At 48.3% G+C, this 18,156-nt stretch overlaps 1 protein-coding gene across 2 annotated transcripts; it reads left to right on the top strand.

Moving 5' to 3' along the window:
• The first annotated feature begins 79 nt into the window (after window positions 1–79).
• On the top strand, window positions 80–12,216 carry PRKCSH (PRKCSH beta subunit of glucosidase II). Of its 2 annotated transcripts, none has more exons than XM_069767206.1 (17): window positions 80–265; window positions 2,466–2,582; window positions 2,736–2,831; window positions 3,059–3,116; window positions 3,204–3,321; window positions 3,508–3,637; window positions 3,713–3,797; window positions 3,890–3,968; window positions 4,186–4,272; window positions 4,341–4,481; window positions 4,641–4,716; window positions 4,800–4,869; window positions 7,199–7,288; window positions 7,400–7,474; window positions 7,568–7,667; window positions 9,121–9,275; window positions 11,695–11,830. In XM_069767206.1, exons 1-16 carry the CDS (start codon window positions 175–177, stop codon window positions 9,259–9,261), a joined length of 1,554 nt encoding a protein of 517 aa, XP_069623307.1. In that variant the 5' UTR covers window positions 80–174; the 3' UTR covers window positions 9,262–9,275; window positions 11,695–11,830. The 2 variants fall into 2 exon arrangements, with proteins under 2 accessions (XP_069623307.1, XP_069623306.1); XM_069767205.1 differs by having other exon boundaries at window positions 81–265; window positions 11,692–12,216.
• Window positions 12,217–18,156: the final 5,940 nt, after the last annotated feature.

Raw genomic sequence — 18,156 nt, 5'->3', positions numbered from 1 at the left:
ATTCTTCGAAATCGTTTAAAAAAAAAGCATTAAACCAACTGCCTCAACCAAGATGGCCACTCGCATCGTCCGGAAGTGACGTCAGCGGAAGTGTCACTTCAATTAGACTTTACCCCCGACTGACGGTGTCAAAGAGGCTCCAGAAGGCGGATATTGAGTTCCTGGTGTGCGGAGATGCAGCCCGTGGTTGTTTTCCTGGTGCTCCTGGCGGGGCTCGGTTGCCGGGCGGTGGAGGTGAAGAGACCCCGCGGCGTCTCCCTGTCCAGTGAGTGCTGTCTTCATTCATTGTCACTGCTATGCGATACACCAGCATGCAATACTTCCTCCGGGACCCCGGGTGGCGCTGTGACGCAGGCTCCTTTCCTACAGTTGCTAGTTATAAGCTTCATTCAATGGTCTGTGCCTTATTCCAGTCACTTGTCTGTAGGGTGCAGCGCTCTCTGCTGGCTGTCCTGTGAACTGCACCAAGAAATAAATGCGCTGCTCATATTCTAGACTTTTCTGTATGGGCCGGTAATATGTCAGTAATGTCTCACCCAGCTTTCCCGCACTCCTGAATGGCAAATAAGCTTATTTATGTCTTTCTACATCCCACACATGGCTTGTCCAGGCTCATACTGTGTTTTTTTGCCATAAATGTCTGTGAGATGCTGGGAAAGCTGGGTGATCGGAGTCGTTGCGATGTCCATAGTGACCACTGCTCACATCGGTCGTCACTCAGCTTTCCCAGAAGTGTTTCTGGTGGTACGTATAATAAGAAAACTAAGCAGGTTTGTCCGTTAGGACACTGGGAAAGCTGGGTAGCAATAGAAGACTCCTAAATGCAATTCTCATATATGCAGAAATGGGAGAAATGGATATAAATATGTCTACTTGCCATTCAGAAGTCTGAAAAAGCTGGGTGATGACTCCTACAAGAGCGTAATTGTGACCGTGTTGTCACCCAGCTTTCCCAGACTGAGCAAATCAGATAAGTTCTGTAATTCATCTGCTTGCTGGCCGCTCAGCAGTCTGGGAAAGCTGGGTGACATCGCATGGCAGAGCCTTAGAGGAACAGGTGTAACAAATAATTAGCCACCAGCTGTGATGAAATAACACCCAGCTCTCTCAGGCTTCTGAAAGACAAGGCTACTCTGTTGTGGCTGCAGCAGGAGGATTGTTCTGTTTGCTCAGTCTGGGAAAGCTGGGTGGCCATATAAGGCATCCACTAGTCCTGTGTCGTGTCTTGTCACCCAGCTTTCCCAGACTCCTGAGTGGCAAATCTTGAGTACTTTTGCAGTTAAAAAAAGCATCTATTATTATGCAGAAATCAAAGGCAGCTGGGTGAGGACTCCTGCAAGAGAGGTCATTGTGACTGTTGTCACCCAGCTTTCCCAGACTGAGCAAATTGGATTTGTTCTATTGTAATTTATCTGCTGCCTCCATAGCTGAGCAAGTTGACGTGCAGGAGTCTGGGAAAGCTGGGTTTCATCACATGGGAGAGCCGTGGTTGGTGGGGGCCGGAGTTCAGAAACATAAGTAACCAATACATGGCTTCCACTTTACAGCTCTGGTTTTAATGCCACTCCGCTTTCTCAGACTCCTGAATGACAAGTCTGCTCGGTTATAGTAGAATTAATGTGACTTCCTCAGTCTGGGAAAAGCTGGGTGAGAATATAAAGCTTCCACTACAGCTGTCACACGTTATCACCCAGCTTTCCCAGACTCCTGAGTGTCAAATCTGAGTACATTTGCAGGAGAACCATCCAACATATTTTATTAGGCCGACTTGCCGTTATGTATTCTGAAAAAGCTGGGTGACGACTCCTGCATCGGCCATAGCTGTGACTGCATTGTCACCCAGCTTTCCAAGCCGATCACATCGGTGTAATTCTACTGTAATATGTCTGCTGCATCCATAGCGGAGCAGACTTACTGCTCAGGGGTCTGGGAAAGCTGGGTGACAATATATTACGTTAGTCGTAGTGCTTGCAATACATTGGTTATCCATATTTATTAACTTCAGAGTGTCACCCAGCTTTCCCAGACTGCTGAGTGGCAAATCTGCTCAGCTATGGATGCAGCACATGAATTACAATTGGAGTTTTGCTCAGATGTGCCATTTGGTAGTCTGGGAAAGTTGGGTGGCATTTAATAGCTGTGGCCAATCTAAAGAAACCTACAATGCCACCCAGCTTTCCCAGATTCCTGAATGGCAAGTCTGCTAGGAACGGATGCAGCAAATGAATTTCAGTCACACTGATCTGATTTGCACAGTCTGGGATGGCCACCACTACATCTCACCCAGCTTTCCCAGACTCCTGACTGCCAAAACCACTTAGCATTATCCCCCACACAGCCATAGCTCTGTGGCTCAGCGACCACTTCAGTGCCGGCTGTAGTGATGGATGACGTGGGAGACCTGTGCCTTAAAGGGACGTGTGGCTGAGAACATGGCGGATGTGTAACGTCTCCTCCTTTCCCAGATCGCAGCTTCTACGATGAGACCAAACCCTTCACCTGCCTGGACGGATCCAAGACCATCCCCTTCGACCGCGTGAACGACGACTACTGCGACTGCGCCGATGGAACCGACGAGCCCGGTGAGGAGACAGAGCGCCCTCTGCTGGAGAAATGTGGCATCACACGGCGCCCAATCATGTGCTACCACTGTCCGTCCTCTAGGGGGAGCTGGAGGCCATTACTGCACAATGCTCTCCAACCTGTTACTGACCAGGCCTTCTCCCTCCCATCAGGCACCGCTGCGTGCGCCAATGGCAAATTCCACTGCACCAACGCCGGGTTCAAGCCTCAGTACATCCTGGCATCACGGGTCAACGACGGCATCTGCGGTAAGAAACCGGGCCCCTCATGCCCTTGTGGGACTACAACTCCCAGCACACTGGAAATTGTGGAAAGACTGTAAAGAGGTCACTGTGCTGCATCCCCTTCATTCGTGGGATGGGTCGGACCGGACCGCCACAGGTCCTGGCGAAAAAAGAGGCTGTTCCTTAATGAGATGGGCATATCCCTTTAATTGAGGAGCCGCAGAGCTGACAGTCGTCTCCTCTCCCCGCAGATTGCTGCGACACCACCGACGAGTATAACAGCGGAGCGCGCTGCCAGAACACGTGCCGGTGAGCAGCGCCCCCTGTGGAGAGGGTGAGGTATTGCTAGTAGTCTTTGGGGGGATCTTTCACTTCTCGCTTTCTGGTCTTTCTCAGAGAGATGGGCAAACAGGAGCGAGAGGAGCTGGAGAAGAAGGCCGAGATGGCCCGGGAGGGCATGCTGCTGAAGCAGAGGTTCATCGAGGAGGCCCGAAAAGGCCGAGAAGAGAAGCAGGTGATGGCCCTGAGGGGCTCGCGGCTGTACATGAGCCCTGGTGGGACGAGGGGATTGGGCATATGGATTTAGATATGCCTGATCTGTCTGTGTTCAGGGGAGATCGGCCGCTCCTGGAGGGGGAGGAGGGTACGTGTCATAGTTAGTCCCGAGTTGTGATCGCCATGCTGACTGTTTCCCGCCCAGGTGCAGCTGCAGGAGCTGGTGGAGAAGCGGCAGAGCGTGCAGGCTCAGGTGGACGCCCTGCGCGCCGAGAAGGAGGCGGCCGAGAAGCCGGAGAAGGAAGCCACAGATGCTCACAAGAAGGAGTGGGAAGGTGCCGCTCGCCCGTCCCCCCGCGGCCATATTGCCCTGGATCTGGGGCATTTACACGTGTGTTTGCCTCTTGCAGAGCGGAGGGACGCTGAGAAGGCCGCGATGGAGAAGAAACGCTGCCTGGAAGTGTTCGCCGAGCTGGACCAGGACTCGGACGGCATGTGAGTACTGCAGATCAGAGGGCCGCGCTGCTGCCGTTTTGTGTACACAGCTCCCATGCACAGCTATGCCTTCTCATGTCTGTTGTCTATAGGGTTTCCACCCCGGAGCTGTTCTCTCACATGGAGCTGGATTCAGACGGGGACGGATCGTTGTCCGATAAAGAAGCCCTGGTGAGGCCCGTGGGTGGAGGGGCAATTCATAGCCGGTGTAAAGGGGGCGTCACAGGATCTAAGCCCCCATAAGTGGGGGCAGTGGTGAAAGCGGTAGTCTGCAATCATCCCCTTTATCACAGCCACTTGGGGTCCTATTTCTCGGATGTGTGACATACATGATGTCCTGGGGTGTGAGGGGGTCTATGTCATGGGTGTCGTGCATTCCTTCCTGCAGGATCTCCTCGGAGGGTCGTACTCGGTGGACGCCGCCACCTTCCTGGACTCCGTGTGGCCACAGATTAAAGAGAAAATCAAGTCAGAGGTTGGTGCTGACAGGAGGCTTTGTGGGCGCTGCTCGTGGCCGGTATTCATGTGGTTAATGTCCGCCAGAACGACGCCCCACCATTGCCCCCAGTGGAAGAAGGGACAGAAAGCCACCCGGAAATCCCCGCTGAGGAAGATGAGGATGATGATGACGTAGCTGAGGGAGATGAGGATGATGATGATGACGACTCTGATGAAGAGCACAGGGTGAGTCCATAAAAAATTCTGCCTTCCCAGAGCCACCACTAGGGGGAGCTACTGTGTAAGGGATTTATTATAGGCTTCATTATAGTACAGCGTGGCATGTGGGGGAGGGGGAAGGTGTAACGTAAGGATTCGTGTGTCTGATCCACTGTGTTATCACAGGCTCCACCAAGCAAGTCACCCACCGAGGAAGTGGAGATGCCCCCATATGACGAGGCCACCCAGGCTCTGATAGACAGTGAGTGATGTAATTCATCCTCCAACTAATGACTACGACCCCTATCATCCTTCATTATCATCGCAATATTGTCTTTATTGCAGCTGCTCAAGTGGCTCGTAATCAGTATGACGAAGCGGAGAAGTCGCTGCGAGAAATCGAGGATACAATTAGGTTTGTAGCAACCTGGCTCCTGATCCTCTTATTACAGTAACCCGGCTCCTGATCCTCTTATTACAGTAACCCGGCTCCTGATCCTCTTATTATCCTGTAACCTCTTATTACAGTAACCCGGCTCCTGATCCTCCTATTACCCTGTAACCTCTTATTACAGTAACCCGGCTCCTGATCCTCTTATTACCCCTGTAACCTCTTATTACAGTAACCCGGCTCCTGATCCTCTTATTACCCTGTAACCTCTTATTACAGTAACCCGGCTCCTGATCCTCTTATTACCCCTGTAACCTCTTATTACAGTAACCCGGCTCCTGATCCTCTTATTACCCTGTAACCTCTTATTATAGTAACCCGGCTCCTGATCCTCTTATTACCCCTGTAACCTCTTATTACAGTAACCCGGCTCCTGATCCTCTTATTACCCTGTAACCTCTTATTACAGTAACCCGGCTCCTGATCCTCTTATTACCCCTGTAACCTCTTATTACAGTAACCCGGCTCCTGATCCTTTTATTACCCTGTAACCTCTTATTACAGTAAACCGGCTCCTGATCCTCTTATTACCCCTGTAACCTCTTATTACAGTAACCCGGCTCCTGATCCTTTTATTACCCTGTAACCTCTTATTACAGTAACCCGGCTCCTGATCCTCTTATTACCCTGTAACCTCTTATTACAGTAACCCGGCTCCTGATCCTCTTATTACCCTGTAACCTCTTATTACAGTAACCCGGCTCCTGATCCTCTTATTACCCTGTATCCTCTTATTACAGTAACCCGGCTCCTGATCCTCTTATTACTCTGTAACCTCTTATTACAGTAACCCGGCTCCTGATCCTCTTATTACCCCTGTAACCTCTTATTACAGTAACCTGGCTCCTGATCCTCTTATTACCCTGTAACCTCTTATTACAGTAACCCGGCTCCTGATCCTCTTATTACCCTGTAACCTCTTATTACAGTAACCCGGCTCCTGACCCTCTTATTACCCCTGTAACCTCTTATTACAGTAACCCGGCTCCTGATCCTCTTATTACCCTGTAACCTCTTATTACAGTAACCCGGCTCCTGACCCTCTTATTACCCCTGTAACCTCTTATTACAGTAACCCGGCTCCTGATCCTCTTATTACCCCTGTAACCTCTTATTACAGTAACCCGGCTCCTGATCCTCTTATTACCCTGTAACCTCTTATTACAGTAACCCGGCTCCTGATCCTCTTATTACCCTGTAACCTCTTATTACAGTAACCCGGCTCCTGACCCTCTTATTACCCCTGTAACCTCTTATTACCCTGTAACCTCTTATTACAGTAACCCGGCTCCTGATCCTCTTATTACCCCTGTAACCTCTTATTACAGTAACCCGGCTCCTGATCCTCTTATTACCCTGTAACCTCTTATTACAGTAACCCGGCTCCTGACCCTCTTATTACCCCTGTAACCTCTTATTACAGTAACCCGGCTCCTGATCCTCTTATTACCCCTGTAACCTCTTATTACAGTAACCCGGCTCCTGATCCTCTTATTACCCTGTAACCTCTTATTACAGTAACCCGGCTCCTGATCCTCTTATTACCCTGTAACCTCTTATTACAGTAACCCGGCTCCTGATCCTCTTATTACCCTGTAACCTCTTATTACAGTAACCCGGCTCCTGACCCTCTTATTACCCCTGTAACCTCTTATTACCCTGTAACCTCTTATTACAGTAACCCGGCTCCTGATCCTCTTATTACCCCTGTAACCTCTTATTACAGTAACCCGGCTCCTGATCCTCTTATTACCCTGTAACCTCTTATTACAGTAACCCGGCTCCTGACCCTCTTATTACCCCTGTAACCTCTTATTACAGTAACCCGGCTCCTGATCCTCTTATTACCCCTGTAACCTCTTATTACAGTAACCCGGCTCCTGATCCTCTTATTACCCTGTAACCTCTTATTACAGTAACCCGGCTCCTGAGCCTCTTATTACCCTGTAACCTCTTATTACAGTAACCCGGCTCCTGATCCTCTTATTACCCTGTAACCTCTTATTACAGTAACCCGGCTCCTGATCCTCTTATTACCCCTGTAACCTCTTATTACAGTAACCCGGGGCCTGATCCTCTTATTACCCTGTAACCTCTTATTACAGTAACCCAGCTCCTGATCCTCTTATTACCCTGTAACCTCTTATTACAGTAACCCGGCTCCTGATCCTCTTATTACCCTGTAACCTCTTATTACAGTAACCCGGCTCCTGAGCCTCTCATGACCCCTTGTATTTTGTACCTCGGTTCCTTGTTGTGCTTTGACCTTTCCGTCTTGCTCATCTGTGTTTAGGAATCTGGAGAAGGAGATTTCCTTGAATTTTGGGTCACACGGGGAGTTTTCTTACCTTTATGGACAATGCTACGAGCTATCGACCAGCGAGTAAGTATAGCTGGAGACGTTCCTGAGTGGTCGTGTATTATGGATCTCTGGATATTGGATGGTTGTGTTCAGACTGTACTTTAGGACGTTCCTGTGATTTTTCTTTTCTAGATATATTTATCGCTTGTGTCCATTTAGTCGTGTGACACAGAAGCCGAAGGGTGGAGGCTCGGAGACTAATTTGGGGTGAGAGGTTTTGTTTTGTTTTTTTTAATTTTCTTTCTCAGTATTATGTAAATATTGGGTCCAAGTCTTTCTGATGATTCTTCTTTTCCACAGATCATGGGGATTCTGGTCAGGACCTGAAAATGATCGATTCAGTACAATGAAATATGAACAAGGCACAGCCTGTTGGCAGGGACCAAACCGATCGACACAGGTGAGTGATAGAAAGTATTTGCCCCCCTTCACATGTGACCCAGAATGGAGTAGGAGGAGCTATGGGACATGGCATCTGCCCCTCCCACCACAGGGGAATGAGAGGAGGAGCTATGGGACATGGCGTCTGCCCCTCCCACCACAGGGGAATGAGAGGAGGAGCTATGGGACATGGCGTCTGCCCCTCCCACCACAGGGGAATGAAAGGAGGAGCTATGGGACATGGCATCTGCCCCTCCCACCACAGGGGAATGAGAGGAGGAGCTATGGGACATGGCGTCTGCCCCTCCCACCACAGGAGAATGAGAGGAGGAGCTATGGGACATGGCGTCTGCCCCTCCCACCACAGGGGAATGAGAGGAGGAGCTATGGGACATGGCGTCTGCCCCTCCCACCACAGGGGAATGAAAGGAGGAGCTATGGGACATGGCGTCTGCCCCTCGCACCACAGGGGAATGAGAGGAGGAGCTATGGGACATGGCGTCTGCCCCTCCCACCACAGGGGAATGAGAGGAGGAGCTATGGGACATGGTGTCTACCCCTCCCACCACAGGGGAATGAGAGGAGGAGCTATGGGACATGGCGTCTGCCCCTCCCACCACAGGAGAATGAGAGGAGGAGCTATGGGACATGGCGTCTGCCCCTCCCACCACAGGAGAATGAGAGGAGGAGCTATGGGACATGGCGTCTACCCCTCCCACCACAGGAGAATGAGAGGAGGAGCTATGGGACATGGTGTCTGTCCCTCCCACCACAGGAGAATGAGAGGAGGAGCTATGGGACATGGTGTCTGTCCCTCCCACCACAGGAGAATGAGAGGAGGAGCTATGGGACATGGTGTCTGTCCCTCCCACCACAGGAGAATGAGAGGAGGAGCTATGGGACATGGTGTCTGTCCCTCCCACCACAGGAGAATGAGAGGAGGAGCTATGGGACATGGTGTCTGTCCCTCCCACCACAGGAGAATGAGAGGAGGAGCTATGGGACATGGTGTCTACCCCTCCCACCACAGGAGAATGAGAGGAGGAGCTATGGGACATGGTGTCTACCCCTCCCACCACAGGGGAATGAGAGGAGGAGCTATGGGACATGGTGTCTACCCCTCCCACCACAGGGGAATGAGAGGAGGAGCTATGGGACATGGCGTCTGTCCCTCCCACCACAGGGGAATGAGAGGAGGAGCTATGGGACATGGCGTCTGCCCCTCCTACTACAGGGGAATGAGGAGGAGCTATGGGACATGGCGTCTGCCCCTCCCACCACTGGGGAATCCGAAGGGAGGAGCTATGATGGGACATGGCGTCTGCCCCTCCCTCTGTAGTGACCCGTCCGTATATATTAGTAAGCTGGGCACTGCGGCCGTAGCATCTTGTACCTGTTCTCTGTGCTCCTCCTGTTTGCTGCCAGTGATGGACGCCCTGAGACTCGTGAATGATGTGGTTTCTGCTCTGCAGGTGAAGCTGTACTGCGGGAAGGAGACCGTGGTCACGTCGACCTCTGAGCCCAGTCGCTGCGAATACCTCATGGAGTTCTTCACTCCGGCCGCCTGCCATCAGCCGGTGGACATCCCCCAGGAGGAGCATGACGAGCTGTGATACCAGCAGAACAGGTGCCACATAACACAATATGTCCCTCCATCAGGTCAGGACGGGCGCTGACCCAGACCTAAGGGGCCGGAGCACAACACCGCCATTGTTCAGCTATTTCCCTCTAGGCCAATAATATTGGGTCTGTTTTAAGAGGTTGGATAATTTTTCTATAATCCATTAGTGCAAAATCGGGTACATGTACTTCAGCGCTGGGGCGGACCCATAGAGCTGGCATGGTGGCGCTGGGGGCGGACCCATAGAGCAGGCATGGCAGCGCTGGGGTGGACCCATAGAGCAGGCATGGTGGCGCTGGGGGCGGACCCATAGAGCAGGCATGGCAGCGCTGGGGCGGACCCATAGAGCAGGCATGGTGGCGCTGGGGGCGGACCCATAGAGCAGGCATGGCGGCGCTGGGGCGGACCCATAGAGCTGGCATGGTGGCGCTGGGGGCGGACCCATAGAGCTGGCATGGTGGCGCTGGGGGCGGACCCATAGAGCAGGCATGGCAGCGCTGGGGGCGGACCCATAGAGCAGGCATGGTGGCGCTGGGGGCGGACCCATAGAGCAGGCATGGCGGCGCTGGGGCGGACCCATAGAGCTGGCATGGCGGTGCTGGGGGCGGACCCATAGAGCAGGCATGGCGGCGCTGGGGCGGACCCATAGAGCAGGCATGGCGGTGCTGGGGGCGGACCCATAGAGCTGGCTTGGCAGCGCTGGGGCGGACCCATAGAGCTGGCTTGGCAGCGCTGGGGCAGACCCATAGAGCCGGCATGGCAGCAGTCCGTCCTGGAGGAGCTACTGCTGATGGCGCAGTCCAGAGACACGCGATGTGGCAATGCTTATATTGGACACGGCGCCATCCTGGGCACTCCGACTCTGCCTCCCCCTCCACTGCCCGTACTCCCAGTGTATAACATTGGAGGACCGAAAGTCTTGACAAGTTAGAGAAGCAAGTACTGGGAGGTCGCTTAGTTTTTTACTGGACTGAAGCCAAATCTCTTAGTTAGTTTCAATGTGAAAGTGAATCTGTCACCGATAATTTGAATGCAACATGATGTAGGGGCTGAAACTCTGATTCCAGCGATGTGTCACTTACTGGGCTGCTTGCGGCAGTTTTGATAATCTCCCCGTTTTCTCTGCTGCAGATCTAGCAGTTCTCTGAATGCTGAGCTCTGTATAACACCGCCCACGACACTGATTGGCTGTTTTCTGCTGTGTACCCTATGCATAGGTGGAAAGCTGCCAATCAGTGGTGTGGGCGGGGTTCTAGAGAGCTCATGAATATGGAGGACTACATGGCAGCAGGTTTACTAGTCCTTTAGTGGTGATCTCCTGCTGATAAAACTCTGATTTATATCAAAGCTGCAGCATGCAGCCCAGTAAGTGACACATCGCTGAGGCCCTACGTTATGTTGCTCTCTGATTAGGTGGCCAAATCCCGGTGACCGATTCCCTTTGGGTCTGTGCACACAGTCAGTATTTTCAGCAGAAAAACCTGCAAATACTGGAGCGTTGGCAGGAAAAACACTAGGCGCGGGTGGTTGTGATGCATTTGTTCTGTCATTTGGGTGAAACAAAAGTGACCTATTGTAGATTGGAAACTGCTTCAAATCTGCAAGGAAAAGATACCAAAGTGAATAAGATCGGACGTCCCGTGCACCTGCTGCTTTCTGGACTTTTCAGGATGCAGCAATAATAAATGCGTGTTTTTGTTTTTTTTTCTCATTTATTTTTAATGGTGGGAAAGACCAGGGAATCAAGTTTTATTTTTAACGTTTTTTTTTTTTAATTTTATTTTTTAAACCTGTGATTGTCTGATCGCTTGCACTATATTATTATTATTATTATTATTAATTTTTTTTTTTTTTTTTTTTTTATATCACATCTATATAGGGAGAATCGCACTCTCCTGCTAGGCCCAGCCATAGACTGGACTGTAGTGAAGCGCCACCATTGCAGGCGTGAAGGAACCTTCAGTCAACCCACTGGCTGCTATGGAAATCTATGAGCACTCTGTGATCGGGTGGTCTGATGACCCCAGATTGCGCCTCTTAAATGTTGTAGTCAGACAATGACAGCAGCATTTAGTGGGTGAACAGCAGCGAGTGGCGCTTGGCTCCAGTCACTGCTGTTACAGGAACATGTCAGCTGTGTAACACCTCCAGCATCTGCTGGGAATGGTGCGGGCTCAGCTCCTGAGCCTGCTGCATCACATAGAACCTGAAGAATTGTCTACGTATATACTCCAATAACATACTGATGGGTTCGATTGGACCCAATGTGGACAGAGATCGACATGACTGTCTGGACTGTCAATTTTCAAGAGCGCAAAACAGGGAGCGCTCCTGATGATACAAGATGATGCCTGAACGTACATCATGTGCCTGCCTTCATAATGGCCCACACTAACGTTTATCTTTTTCCTTTTGTTCGCAGCAGACGTAGAGAAGACCGCGAACGGAACCAGACGGACTGTGAAGAGTTAGATCCGACGGCCGCCTTGTTCCTCACTTCCACATCATCCCCAACCTCATTCCAGACCCCCCCCGTCCCACCTTCACACCATCTCTGCAGTAAAGGACACAGGCAACCCAAAGACACATTCCATCCACCATCCCTCCATCGCTGCTTCCCTGCGTCACCTTCACTTTATTTTACACACTTGAGACTTAAAAGGGAGGTCCATAAGTTTATTTTTTTTCTTGAGAAACAACGCCACTTCTGCCCACTGGTTGTGCCTGGTATTGCAGCTCTTTAAGTAAACTGCAAAATCCGACAAAGCCCAAGGACAGAAATGTACTAATTATTGACAAATGTAATTTTTTTTTTAATATATACATAAATCATGGATATCCTCTTTTTAAAATAATATTCCAAGTAGCTGCTATAGTATCTCTTGTTTCCATGCTAATGACGGGATTGTTCTGTGCTCAAAAATACATATTTCTATAAAAACTGAAAGTGTGTTTTTTTTTTTTTTGTTTTTTTTTTTGTTTTTTTTTTTGGTTTTGTTCTTCTATATCGGTCATGTCACTTTGTCTCTAGCGCTTTGTTCTCAAATGACGGTGCAGAGAATAATCAGAATTGTGTGATCAGCAGCCACCACTAGGGGGAGCTCACTGAGGAAATGTTCAGTAGAAGTCTGCGTGTAATGAGCTCCTCCTAGTGGTGCATTTAGGAAGTTGTTTGGTTTTTTTTTAACTATGAGGGTAGGAGTCAGGATAGGTACAGAAAATATATAAAGTGCATGTACAAAAATGCTCAAAGCCTTACCTACAAAATGGAGCAATTAGAATTAATATTTTAGTAGGAAAATTATGATCTAGTTGGAATAATGAGGAGCTAAGTTCCATATTGGACCAGGGAAACGCATTGGTTGTCCTCTATTTGGACTTTTCAAAGGAGTTTGTGTAACATAAAAGGTTAATACATAAAATGAACACAGTGGGACTGAGGGAAAAATGTGTGGGAAGCGGGGTGGTTTTTAATAGAAAACACTAATTTGGTTAACATTGGGGTGTTATGGAAATTTGGTTTGGATAAATCTATCCCTGTGTGTGCTGCGGCTGTTCCCAATTAGACTGAGTATTTTGAGCGCTCAAGAATAAGACTGCACACCATTGTGACAATAACATTCCACCAATACTGATTGATTGTACATACATGGATTTATAATTGCATATAAAAAGGGGTGGTTAGTTAATTACCATATTGTCAATCCCCTCTGTTATTGGTTACCTAAATATATATGGAATATTGTGATTAATGCACATATGAATGCTGATTAAGCAACTACAGTGTAACTGTCTGCATCTAGGACAAAGTTGAAACATCTGATCATCACTTAATACATCTGGTGCTGTTCCGCTTTTGGCTGGAAATCCCCCAACAATCTGTCTGGCTTATATCAGTTTATGTCAGCCATTTTAAGCAATTGATTATAGTGTATATATTAGCTGTGGATATATGAGTGTATATATAAGAGTATATATGCAAGTGAGATCTATATGATGTATATTTCCATCACAATCCTCCTTAGATATCACTTGCCCTAATCCTAGCCTCCTGTCCCAAAGCGATGCAACTCTTTTATGCTGCCGGTGAGCTGACGCATGCCTAGCGCTTACACCCCCTCCGTACAGACTTTTTGCAAATGGCCGGTCAGGAGATCTGCCCCTAACTGGGGTTCGTTGCAATCTCCTAGTCAACAGGATGTGTAGTGAGCGGTGTGTATTCACTGTGGGCAATATTGGACATACTGGGGCATATTGCTGGACAGGACACACTGGGGGCAATGCTGGACATACTGGGGTAGACTGCTGGACACACTGGTGGCAATATGCTGGACACACTGGGGGCAGGACTGGAGGCATGGGCAGAATGTAAATACGGGGCATGATTGGAGACATGGGGCAGGATGGATATGATTGAGACAGATGGGGCAGGATGGGGAGATCATATGGGGTAGAATGGATACTCATGAGGGCAGGATGGGAGAACATATGGCCGGAGCCAGGAATGAGATACACAGGGCCAGGATGGGGGATATTATTATTACCATAGGGGCTAATTAAGGGATATTATTACTGCAGTGATGTATTTATTTTATTTTTTGAGTATACTGTTTTAAATGGGGGGGCGGTCCTGTTACTGTGCAGAGTGATACTATATCGCCTTTTTTTCTTCATGTGCTGTAATGAGGGCAGCACGGTGGCGCAGTGGTTAGCACTACAGCCTTGCAGCGCTGGGGTCCTGGGTTCTAATCCCACCCAGGACAACATCTGCAAAGAGTTTGTATGTTCTCTCCGTGTTTGCGTGGGTTTCCTCCGGGCACTCCGGTTTCCTCCCACATTCCAAAGACATACTGATAGGAATTCTAGATTGTGAGCCCAATCGGGGACAGTGATGATAATGTGTGCAAAACTGTAAAGCGCTGCGGAATATGTTAGCGCTATATAAAAATAAAGATTATAATGTAGAAGTTGTGAAACATTAAGTAATGTGTTCTGCAATCGGAGCTTGAGATAACTGTTATTTCCTGCAGAAACTAGCCCTGGCTGGAAGAAATGATGGCGGTCTGTGCTGGATGAAAGATGAAAGACTTCACCTAGACACGTCACTGGTGAGTCAGTGTGTTTCCTATACACTGACACTATACACTGTATACTATATACAGAGGTCCTGTGTACAATGTCACCAGCGATCACTGTATTACCTGTACATTATATACAGAGCTCCTGTGTATAATACCACCAGTGATCTCTGTATTACCTCTACACAGACACTGCATACTAAGTACAGATCTCCTGTGAATACTGGCACTTATGGTGATAGTATTGTGTTTTTTGTTTTTTTTTATCTGGGTAGCAAGTATCTAGCTGCTGTCGCTTATTTGGTTGGCTCTTACCAGGGTCACGATTTGGCACCTCCTGCTTTTGCCATCTCTAACTGCTGCGGTCCACACTTTGTGGATTCACATCCATTGAGGCGCAGACGCCCTTTGCTCGCGTGCTGCACCCGCCCTTCGCCTGGAGGGGTCCGAGCGCGTTGCCGTGGTGATGGGAAGTGATGACTGAAGTCTTCCTTCCCATCGTCCGTGTCGTGCGGCAGGCCTCCCCTCCGGGAGGCGGGACATCGCGGGCAGTAGCGCGCCGATTGTCCCCCATTCCTCAACATTTACACCCATGACCCTTACCTTTTAACCACGCCTCCTGACGAAGCCGTGGGCGGTGAAACGCGCGTCGAGGCATAGCGTGTCTCACAGACGCGGCTGCACACAGAGAGGATTATGTCGCAAGGTAAAAGCACCTTTTTTTTTTTTTTACTATGACTATTATCTGCTTTGGCACCACTGACAGGTGTAATGGCTCACTTCTTAGACAAACTGCACTATTCCATCTGACACTGAGTATCTGAGCTGATTAACTGTCGCTTGCCATTCAGATTACTCTCTTGCGGCCATGCTTGTTAATAGGAGTAATTGGTGAATCTGGTTGTATGGTGGTATAGTTGGCAGTCTGTAGCCCATTTGGTTCTGACTGCGAACTAGTGGGAGACTAGAATATTCTAAAGTCTTCATCAGCATTTAATTATTCATTATATTATCATAATAAACTTACCACTAACTGGATATATCAGTGGTCAACCTCTCTTTAATACATGTGTGCGGCCATGTTCCCCGAGACGTGTATATTTTTCTTTTCTAGCACCAACTTGTGTCATCTTTTTTGGTGCCATAATCTTTTAGCTGCTCTCTATCCATTTACATTGCTTTTTGCAACTTTGTCCCTATTTTGTATATTATGCATGTCTAATAAAAATAAATTGTTTATTATATATACTCCCTTGTTGTTTTGGCGGTCTGCTTTAGGAGATATTATTTATGTGGGCTTCTATGGGGTCGCCCATTGTTCATCTGATCACAGATCGTGCTGCTCTTGCTGAGCAAACCCTTTTTCGGTATACATAAATTAGCCACTAGGGGGCTTTTTTCCGTTTTGGCCACGGATTTGATGTAGCTTTATACACTGTATACTATATACAGAGGTCCTGTGTACAATGTCACCAGCGATCACTGGATTACCTATACACTATATACAGAGCTCCTGTGTATAATACCACCAGTGATCTCTGTATTACCTGTACACAGACACTGCATACTAAGTACAGATCTCCTGTGAATACTGGCACTTATGGTGATAGTATTGTGGTTTTTTTTTTTTACTGATCAGTATTGTATTCAGTCACTATGTGGTGGTAATATGTGGTCTTGACATGGTGCGGTGGTATTTGTTCCTTGTATGTGATGATATTCGATCACTGTGGTTGTAATTTGTGGTCTGGTCATGGTGTGGTGGTATTTGCTCCTTGTATGTGATATTGGTCATTTTAAAAATTTAAAAATAAATCAAAATATGCAATACAATTTAGGTATATTTTAACAAATATTTAATAGGTTACAGTAGAGTAGGGCCCGGCCATTTTTCTTGAATAATCTGGTCCAGGTATATCATGACCCCCGTCACATGACCCGGGGCCCACAATGTCTGAACAGCCCGGGGCCCTGGCTACCCTTAATCCACCCCTGGGTGTTCTCCTTACAAACTTTTTCACCAACACCCAGTCTCCTGGCTTCAAGGAGTGTGTACCGGACACTGAATCTGGATCTGGCAATGAAGAAAAAACTCGAGAATGGATATTAGCAAGTTTCTTGGCGAGTTCAATTATATAAGCAGACAAAGTATCATATTGCATAGTCAGCTGCTGAGGGAAAGGATACCCCTAACCTGGGACTAGACCCAAACAAAATTTCATATGGTGGCAGCTTTTATGGGCCCCTGGGAGTGTGCCTAACACTAAATAGTGTGATTGGGAGTGTCTCATGCCATGGTTTGTTTGTCTCTTGGGCAACTTTCAACATCATGTTCTTAAGTGTCCCATTTAGTCTTTCCACTTTCTCGCTACTCTGGGGATTGTAAGGAGTGTGTAGGCCTAAGTCTGACCCTACTGCTGACCAGATGTCTCTTGTGAGGTCTGCTGTGAATGCGGGTCCCTGGTCACTCTCTATCACTTCTGGGACCCCATATCTGCATACTATCTCTGAGAGTAGCTTCTTTGCAGTAGTCTTTGCTGACTGGTCCCTCACTGGGAAAACTTCTGGCCATCCTGAGAACACGACCACAAGGGCATATTCGAATCCTCCACTTGGCGGCATCTGGATGTGGTCTATCTGGATCCTCTGGAAGGGGTACAGCGGTCTGGCAAGATGATGTGTGGGAACTTTCTCCATTCTTCCAGGGTTGCATTTGCCACAGGCAGGGACGGACTGGGACTAAAATTCAGCCCTGGCATTTGAAGTCACACAGGCCCACTTGTCACATGGTGACTGTATAATATCTTTGTACACTTGAAGGCAGGGCCGGTTTTAGGCAAAGTGGGGCCCTAGGCAAAATTTATAATGTGGCCCCAAATGCTAACATACTGCACATCACACAAAAGCATTTCGGTTGTATTTACATGCGCTGAGTTCATGCCGCTAAATGAGTTTGGTCGACAATACTGAAGTTGTCCAACGCTTGTTTCCTGGCCTCTTTCCACCAGCTGAGGAATAATGATGGGACAGAACGATCACTAATAGATCACCATACAGTATCATGTTATCAACAGCACATCTACAGTTTACACCGGTGATGTGCTGCTGAGAACAATGATTTTTGTTCCGGCAAAAACAATCTGAATATGCAGTCCTCCATATACTATAATGTGCACCACAGTCCTCCATATAGTATAATACACTCCCTATAGTCCTCCATATATTATAATACACTCCTCATAGTCATCCATGTAGTACAATTCACTTCCCATAGTATATATTAAAATGCACTGCTCAGTCCTCCATATAGCATAATACACTCCTCATAGTGCTCCATATAGTATAATACACTACCCATAGTCATCCATGTAGTACAATTCACTTCCCATAGTATAATGCACCCCATAGTTCTTCATATAGTATAGTGTATTCCCCATAGTCCTCGATACAGTATAATGCAGCCCACATATAGTATAATGCAGCCACCACCCCACAGAGTATAATGTAACCCCCCCCCATAGAATATAATGCAGCCCCCCTCATAGTTTAATGCAGCCCCCTCAGAGTATGATGCAATCACCCCTTGTGATGGTGGGATATGTTATGTGGGTATAATTTTTGTATATTTATATTTTACTGATTATCATGGTGTCCTCTTGTAGGATGAGTTATTTGCCAATTGATGAATTGTTGTTATTTGCCTTCTGATATCAGCCCCCACAGTCCTGTACTGTCGGAGAAGGACCCTGTGATAACTCGTGGCAGCAGTGGGATCAACAGAGTTGGTAAGCCATACATTGGCTGCTACT

This window comes from Ranitomeya imitator, chromosome 4, assembly GCF_032444005.1.
Source record: "Ranitomeya imitator isolate aRanImi1 chromosome 4, aRanImi1.pri, whole genome shotgun sequence".
Classification (NCBI taxonomy): domain Eukaryota; kingdom Metazoa; phylum Chordata; class Amphibia; order Anura; family Dendrobatidae; genus Ranitomeya; species Ranitomeya imitator.
Note: the sequence above shows the minus strand (reverse complement) of the source record. Positions and strands in the feature narration are given on the sequence as shown.